This window comes from Brachyhypopomus gauderio, unplaced genomic scaffold (genome assembly GCF_052324685.1).
Source record: "Brachyhypopomus gauderio isolate BG-103 unplaced genomic scaffold, BGAUD_0.2 sc84, whole genome shotgun sequence".
Classification (NCBI taxonomy): domain Eukaryota; kingdom Metazoa; phylum Chordata; class Actinopteri; order Gymnotiformes; family Hypopomidae; genus Brachyhypopomus; species Brachyhypopomus gauderio.
The window spans coordinates 671,059-678,991 of NW_027506905.1; the positions used below are offsets into that span (position 1 = coordinate 671,059).

The 7,933-nt window shown below is 41.3% G+C and overlaps 2 protein-coding genes across 3 annotated transcripts; one reads left to right on the forward strand and one right to left on the reverse strand.

The window, feature by feature from the left end:
* Window positions 1-24: 24 nt before the first annotated feature.
* Window positions 25-1,860, forward strand: cep19 (centrosomal protein 19). 2 transcript variants are annotated; one of them, XM_076991596.1, is made up of 3 exons: window positions 25-517; window positions 598-752; window positions 1,230-1,860. In XM_076991596.1, the coding sequence occupies exons 2-3, from the start codon at window positions 623-625 to the stop codon at window positions 1,577-1,579; spliced, it is 480 nt and encodes a 159-aa protein (XP_076847711.1). In that variant the 5' UTR covers window positions 25-517; window positions 598-622; the 3' UTR covers window positions 1,580-1,860. The 2 variants fall into 2 exon arrangements, with proteins under 2 accessions (XP_076847711.1, XP_076847710.1); XM_076991595.1 differs by having other exon boundaries at window positions 27-486.
* Window positions 1,861-1,867: 7 nt separating this feature from the next.
* On the reverse strand, window positions 1,868-7,581 carry ing5a (inhibitor of growth family, member 5a). Its single transcript, XM_076991592.1, has 8 exons — window positions 7,464-7,581; window positions 5,313-5,384; window positions 5,032-5,198; window positions 4,812-4,923; window positions 4,347-4,446; window positions 3,986-4,121; window positions 3,608-3,669; window positions 1,868-3,504 (listed from the first exon to the last, which is right to left on the reverse strand). Exons 1-8 carry the CDS (start codon window positions 7,498-7,500, stop codon window positions 3,465-3,467), a joined length of 726 nt encoding a protein of 241 aa, XP_076847707.1. The 5' UTR covers window positions 7,501-7,581; the 3' UTR covers window positions 1,868-3,464.
* Between the last annotated feature and the right edge of the window lie 352 nt (window positions 7,582-7,933).

Below are 7,933 nucleotides of genomic sequence, written 5' to 3' on the forward strand. Positions count from 1 at the left end.
GTTTATTTCCCTTCTAAGAAGAAGAGAGAGCCGGTAGTAGCAGAGTGGGCACAGATGCTTCTGCCTTATATCGGATCAACTCGAACACTTGTTCAGCTCGTATTAACACATGCGAGTGTGTAAACGGATTTTTACATGAATAGGCTGCCTAACTAGTTCTAGAAGTGTAGTGACGTGAGTAGGCTGCCTAACTAGTGCTAGAAGAAGTGTAGTGACGTGAGTAGGCTGCCTAACTAGTGCTAGAAGAAGTGTAGTGACGTGAGTAGGCTGCCTAACTAGTGCTAGAAGTGGCCTCGTCTTGTTAGGCTTCCTCGTGACGTTCCATATCTACGTAACAATCCAAACGTCCCTTTGTGAGACGTAGCGACGTGTTAACGAAGAATCTAGCAGAGTAATTAGTGAGCTAATCATTAGGTGAATTAACTCGAAGTACTTTCTGCAGTGGTCACGTTTTAGAAGGATCCCGACCCAACCAGTTAGCAAACGGTAATTACAGCTTTTAATTGAAACGGGAGAGGTGAGATTGCGGTCTGTGGGGGATTGAGAAATTCAACAGTGTGATGTTTATATCTGAACACATTTATCTCCCTTTTACAGGCAACTTCTTTGTTGTATAAATATTATGTCAATAATAGCCAAGAGATGTGGGGTTAAGTTTGAACCACCCTCAATCATCCTCATATATGAAAATGGAGATGAAAGCAAGATCCGTAAAAGAGTAATTCCAGTGAGGAATTTCTCCATGTACTCAGGTTTGATGTTTTTCTTTTTTATTTCTTTTTCCTTTTTTAAAATATATTGTCAGTTGTGATTTTTCACTGCAATCGAAATTTGTCCTCTGCATTTACCCATCTGTGCAGTTAAAACACACATACACTAGTGATTACTAGGGGGCTGTGGATCACGCGTGCCCAGAGCGGTGGGCAGCTCTAGCCCGGCCCCGGGGAGCAGTTGGGGTTAGGTGCCTTGCTCAAGGGCACCTCAGTCATGGCCTCAGGTCTGGGAATCAAACCACGATCCTCCGGTCACAAGACCAGTTCCCTACCACAGGACCATGACTGCCCCGGTCTTCCCATATTACCGACACTTTTGCTATGGAGCACAGACCAAAAAATCTGGGTTTTACTTATACCTTAAAGCTCATAAAGTTTCATAAACTAACCCATGTTGACTAAAATGAAAGTCGGTCGGTTGGTTGGTTAAACGTTTGTCTTGCCTCTTCTGTCCAGATTGCAAGAGGGCTGCAGAGAAACTGAAGCACCATGTCCGCCATGGTCTCTACCTTGAATGTGTGCCCTTGGCCCAGCTAGAGAGACTACACGTGGTGCTACGCGACCACCTTTGTGGTCTCACAGTAGAAGAGAGTCTGGCTGCTCAGCGGTGCCCTCAGGAAGAAGATCTCAACAAGCTTAGTGATAATGAGCTGAATGGCAGGAAAGCCCAGATGGATGTGTTGTTTGAGCGAAACCGCTGCTACAAGGACGATCCTGCCTTCGTGTACGACCTTGAGGTGGAGTTTCCTGAGAACAGTGTGCGGGAAATCTGTAGCTGGGATGACGACCAGTCGGATGAGTTTTAATATGCTGTTTGTAATGCCATAAATAAATAGCGTGTTGTATATATGGATATTACATACACCCACCACTTGTTCCTTTGGAGGCATTTCCCCACATCCATTTAATGCATATGACTGTTAACATGGAGCTCCTTTACTGAAGAGTCCACTGACTGCTTATCCCCAATTCTGATGTGACCTTGTTGCATGATTTACATGTTCAACTTTAAACAAGTGCAAACCTAGGACTCGAGTTTTTCCCTTGCCGGTCCATCACAGCAAATCAGTCTATAAACAACACTGTACAGCATGTATGAATATTGCTAAATATTTATTTTTTGTTTGCTTTTATGAAAATTGGTACTGAACATCTAGGCCACATCTCAAGGAACATTGTTAATCATATGAAAGAATTTCACAGTAGAATAAAAAGATGTTTGGTTCTGTATAGTACTTCAATATTATGATAAACCAGAAGAAAACAGCAAAGAAATATGTTCTGATTGTCATTCTTTCAGTCTTCCCACTCATTGAAATATTTGTTTTTGAATTGTAGCTACTGACGTTTCGAAGGTTGGTGTATACTAGCAGAGGACCATGCAGGCTCAGCAGTAATGCAGTTGCAGTTAAATATAAATCATATAATTCCATATTTATCACAATAAATCAGACATTACAAGATAATACAACAGTAGTGCAGCATAGATCAGTGCTTACACCACCTAATCTCACTTTGGTAGATACTCTACATTTGTGCCATCTCTTTAATATTAAAAATTTTTCACTTACAGCAAGTCACAAGTGGTCCGATTATCCTCGATTGCTTCATGAGCACGGGGCACATTATAGGACCATTGCTAATTTAAAATCATTCACAACATTCATAAAGCATCTCAGAATTGGAATACTGAATCAGAATCAGTCGCCCTAGCCTTAAGTCCAAAAATCCAAAAATGTTTGCAGCGTCAGAAACATTCAATTAAAGATATGTAGAGCCTCTACAGTAGAGCTTTCTTTTTTGCTCTTCTCTCTCAGCTCTCCTCTATAACACGGGCAAAATATGGCTGCACGAGATTATTCTTACCCAGCGTGGTCAAACAAACAGGGCAGCTGACGCTGAGCTCCCACTCCAACTCCGAGACACTTGTAAGGATGCGGGCCTTGGTCATGGTGCTAAATAGAAATGATTTCTACTCAAAATGCAAAACTCCTAGAGACAATGGCAGATACTGCCAAAACATGAGTATTACTATTAATATACAGTCAGAGATGGACACAGGGTTTGAAGGTTTGCACAATGACACGTCCTTTTGAGCAGATGAGATGCTGTTCATCTGGTGGAGTTACAGAAGTAGTCACTTCATAGTTTAAGTGCAAGTAAATTAAATCCGCTTTCACTACTATATCCAGGAGAACAGCTGCACTTGGCATCTCACACATTTACTTTTGACACGTGTTCAAAGTAAATCCACATAGTTAAATAAGGTCAGACTATAATCTAGCAGTGAATGTTTTGTGCAGCAACAACATTCCATAAGCACATATGTAAAACAAGTTACAGATGCTTCTGGTGCTTGGAGTTCATACAGCAATAATAATCTACACTGCTGTTTCAGTAGAATGGTGTGTATGTGTGTAATATATATAATATATATGCGCTTTCACTTTCCATATCCTGTTGGAATTTCAATGCATAAAACAGATACCAGTTTACTTGCAGCACAAGAATCAACCTTTCAATTAGACAGTTCAAGTACATAAAAAAAAAATAAATGTTTTCATTATGACCCTCTTTTCCTTTACCAGTCATAGAGAAAGTAATATATACTGTACATATCCTATTTTACCACATAGACAAAATACATATATACGTATATACTCATGTATAAAAGTAGTATAACTAGAAATCTCATTTTTTCTTCCGGTCCTGAGTGCACCGTGGACAAAACCTGGGGATGAAAAACAAAATGTTACTATACAGTTTCTGAGGTTTATTTTTTTCCATAAAAGCTGCATTTCTTTGTTCTTTACTACACCATGTGATAAACCTACCATTTCCCTTTGGGCTTTGTTGAAAGATCCACACAAGCAAAGTGAAACCACTCGATAGGACACTATTCATAAAAGAAAATGAAGAAAATTACGTTAATGGGAGTTTGAAACATGGGGGGGGGGGGGCACAATGGCAAAAACTGCACTCAATACATTAAAGTGTAAGTTACGGTACACATTCCATGTATTGCTTAACTCTTTGAAAAAAGTCCAGGAAGATTTTATGAGAGGGTTGTACAATATCCAAGGGAACACCAGAAATGGCAAACAAATTCTAAACAGGAAGCAATGTTCCTTCAATATTATGTTTGTGTCCACCCAATATATAGGCTTTAAATAAAGCGCCAAAAGAAAGAGACAGTAGTAAAGGAGGCCTACATCAGGGTTGTCACATCCAATCATTTCTCCATACGACACTTGGTGGCACAGACAGTATGTGGGCTCGTTTGGATCTACTGGCATGTCCAGGACGTCTGATGGGTGCACTGGCAGGAGGGACTCGGAGAACTCAGGACTTGAAACATACAGAAAGACAAGGAACCATAAGAATGATCCTGCAGTCATTGTAATTATACACAGGATAAGATGCCAAACATCCCATGATATTGGACACTTTTGTGATTAAGGTAAAGGCAAAGGACAGCTTATTAAGGCTTACACTATGAAGGCTAAATCAAAGTAGGAAATGCTCAGCAAGCCAAAGCACTACAGATAAGGAAGGGTTCTCTCTTTATTTAACCTGTTTTTCATTTTTTTCTTTCGGGGTGAATCATCATCTGAGCATTTTCTTCCTCTGCCTTTGGGTCCTCGTTTTTCCTTCAGGCCTCTTGCACCCCCCTCTGAAAACCAAACAAAGAGTCGTGCTTAACCCAAACTGCCATGTGTGGACAGACAGTAGAATTTAGGAACAAACCCGAGGTTCCTGCCAGTTCTTTCAGAAACCCTGGATCCGGTACAATTTCACCATAAAATTGGGTGCAGTTAATCTGATTTGCAGCCTCCACCACGAGGACGCCTGACTTGCTGTGGTACATTCCACTTCACTGAACATCTGTGGTTGTGTGATCCGTTAAATGAAAATGTCTGGGTTGCATTTAAAATACGCAATCCAATCCCCCAAACGACGAAAGCTCATTCCAGTTGGTGGTGCAACACACCCATGCCAACACATACCCCATACATCAACAGATGAACTCAGTCTTACTTTTGAGTGCTCGATTATCTGGACTCTCATATCCACTGACGTCCAGTTTCTCCTTGAGCTCATTTTCAAATCGTGCCAGGTCTGCGTCCAGCCTTCGGATGTGCTTGTCAACCTAAAACACATTAAAACACTGATCTCTCAATAAATAAATAAATAAAAATCAGCTGCACCTTATTTTCACATCATAACTGTTTGTGAGGAAAATTATGCACTTTCTAACCATTTCATAGGTTTGCATAGCAAGCTGCACTTTGTCGTCACTGTATTCTTTACATTTGCTGTAGGCACTCTGAATCTTCTGTAGATGCTCCACTCTCTGTTCAGAAGCAAGGTTCCGTACATTTGTGATGTACTCTTCAGCAAGCTTATCGATTTCTCCCTTCTTTTCTACCATGTTGGAGGAAGACAATTATTCAGCTGAGGACCAAAACACTGAATTCAATTCAGAACAATTTGGTACAGAGAATATGTGATCACATGACCCTTAACTTATCAACTTACCCTCTGTCCTGTTGTCCAGTTCTCGCATCAGGGTGAAGTTTCTCTGAAGTTCACATGGCAAATTTTCTATGCCTGAGGTGATGCAATAGATTTATCAGCTGTTTTACTTTGATGGATTTCTGCACTGTTATATCCTAGATCCTATTTGATAGGACAACTGACTGTGCCAAAGTTGCCTTTCACAAATCATTAAAGCGCATACATAAAAGGGGGGACTGATTTTAATCGTTTTATTTCCAAGAAATCAGCTAGGTTATACTAGCCAGATAACCCAGTGCCTCCCACTGTGCCATCACTTACGCCACGTAACGTTAGCTACCTGGCTAAACAAACAAATATCATGCACAACTGCAATGTATTTCTTAAAAGTAATCTTTAACCGAACAAAATCTGCATATTTAATTAATTATAAATAGCAAACAGTATCTACTGGACAGCTGTAACAGTGCTGATATTATAAAGCTATGCTAGCTAGTTAGCCATCCACTAGACCAGTGGTTCCCAAACTTTTTCTGCCGTGCCTCCCTTTAGTAGATGAGAATATTTTTGCGCCCCCCCCCTACACCCCCCCCCCCCCCCCCCCCCCATATTGACTAGGGATGTGCTGAAAACTTACAAAAACAATAGGTTCACAACTTTGGTCAAACATGAAAAAAATAAACTGCAAGAAATCTTTTAAATGGTTCAAGAATTCTAAATATAATTTAAAATAAATAAGGAGATGAAATAAGAGAAACAGCAATTCATATGCGGCTAGTTTGCTAGCGCAGACATCACGCAGAGCACAAAGCATGTAACGGCCAGAAATATGTGTACTGTCTCTTTAAGGGAGCGAGTTGAGCGCGCGTATGGAATATTGTTTTTTTAGCTTTCCGCCGTAGACCGAGTCAGACCACTGCTCTTTATTTTATTTCTGTAAGTAACGCATTAAATGAGCTTTGGACAACTCACCAGTTCACGTATTAACAGTGAAGTATTGCTGGAGCCCAGGTTAATTTTGGTCAACCAGCAAATAAACGGACTAAGTGGAATACCACCAGCGCGAGAATTAAGGTTGAACTAACTCCGAAAAGCAAGCAATACAAGCATATTTAGACTGAATAGATCTGTTTTTATGGATCGGTCACATTGTCCCCGATACCCAATCTAGAATTTTTTCAGATATTAATATCGGAATCGATGCATCCCTAATATTGACACATGTGCACGTTTTACTTTCAAGCTCCGCGCCCCCCCTGCAATAGCTCCGCGCCCCACCTAGGGGGCGCGCCCCCCACTTTGGGAACCACTGCACTAGACCTACCTGACCCAACACTGTACCATGATGTTGAACCTGCCGCCTATTTATTTAATCAAGTGACAAGAGCCAACAGAAAGAGACCTACCTATATAGGCCCTATATATATATATATATATATATATATATATATATATATATATATACACATACCTGACTACACCATTTACAACTCGGCCAGCCGCAGTGAGGAACACTCTCCCCAGCATTGACTTCTTACAAACTTTCATGGTTCACTAGATGGGTTAGTTAGCCACGTAGCAACGGTGCGTATGTAGCTGTAGCTATGCGTGCTAACTAACTGCCTGTAATACAGTTAATGCAACAGGGAGACGTCAATAGATTTAGAGACCAGCAGGTAGTTGGGAACCAGGCTGACTGTTCAATTCCGCCATAAAGTTAGGCACGTAGCCCGGCTAGCTAGTTAGCCACGTAGCCCGGCTAGCTAGTTAGCTTATATATGTAGCTACGTCACACCCTACACTCAACTAGCTAGCCCAGCTAACTACATAAACAGCCGTTGGTTGGTGAACGTGGATATCGAGAATTACATTTAGAGGGTCGAAACAACTACGAAATATAACCGGTGGCCGGAGAAGCGGCCCGTAGTTGAACTTCCGTAGCCAGCGGGGCTGGTGAAACACACAGCGGCCCGGGAGGCTCTCCCGCTGGGTAGGCCCGCGTTAGCATCATAAGGGTCTTAGCGACCACAGCTAGCTCGGGCCACTCTGACGTTTATACCCACTGTATAAAAAAGCTCGCTGTGGGCCACCAGATCCTTTCCAGCGCCAGATGTATTTAGAAAATGTAACACTTGGTTTCTGTCGCTGACACACTGAGAGTTGTACACTTACTGTCGAGGTAGTGCTCGAGATATATAGCGGTCGCCATGTTCGCGATCTTCAGATCATGTAGCTGTTTTCAACAGCAGCCCGCGTGAAGTGGAACAACACAGGCATCTACTTAATAATTCATGAGGCTCCTCGTGTCTATTGGCTAAGGGGACGGTGTTTCGTATACAGTTTCCTGATTGGATATTATTGGGGTTTGGCTTATTTCTTAAACATTAATGTGATGTGAAGTTAGTTGGCTAGAAGTTTACGATTTAACTTTTTTACTAGTTCTCCTTGGATTGAAATCATCAATATGATTAACTGAAAACTAAACGTTGTTTGAACGACTTGTGTTTATAATCATGAATCTTTCGGTATCGAATGCCTATTTGTAGCTGGTATAATAATAATAATTGTGGGAACGTGTTATGGGGACATGTAGTTTGAATTTAATGAAAGGACTGATCGAGTTTAATGGTAAAGAACAGTAA

What these genes read in the sequence shown, in the direction of transcription:
- cep19 (XM_076991596.1), top strand. Translation starts at nt 623, where the DNA reads ATGTCAATAATAGCCAAGAGATGTGGGGTTAAGTTTGAACCACCCTCA. An exon ending in GAATTTCTCCATGTACTCAG is followed by an intron (nt 753 to 1,229) that starts GTTTGATGTTTT and finishes TCTTCTGTCCAG; the next exon opens with ATTGCAAGAGGGCTGCAGAG.
- ing5a (XM_076991592.1), bottom strand. Translation starts at nt 7,500, where the DNA reads ATGGCGACCGCTATATATCTCGAGCACTACCTCGACA. An exon ending in AAGAAAAAAATGAAAAACAG is followed by an intron (nt 4,122 to 4,346) that starts GTTAAATAAAGA and finishes GTATGTTTCAAG; the next exon opens with TCCTGAGTTCTCCGAGTCCC. An exon ending in ACAAAGCCCAAAGGGAAATG is followed by an intron (nt 3,505 to 3,607) that starts GTAGGTTTATCA and finishes TTTCATCCCCAG; the next exon opens with GTTTTGTCCACGGTGCACTC.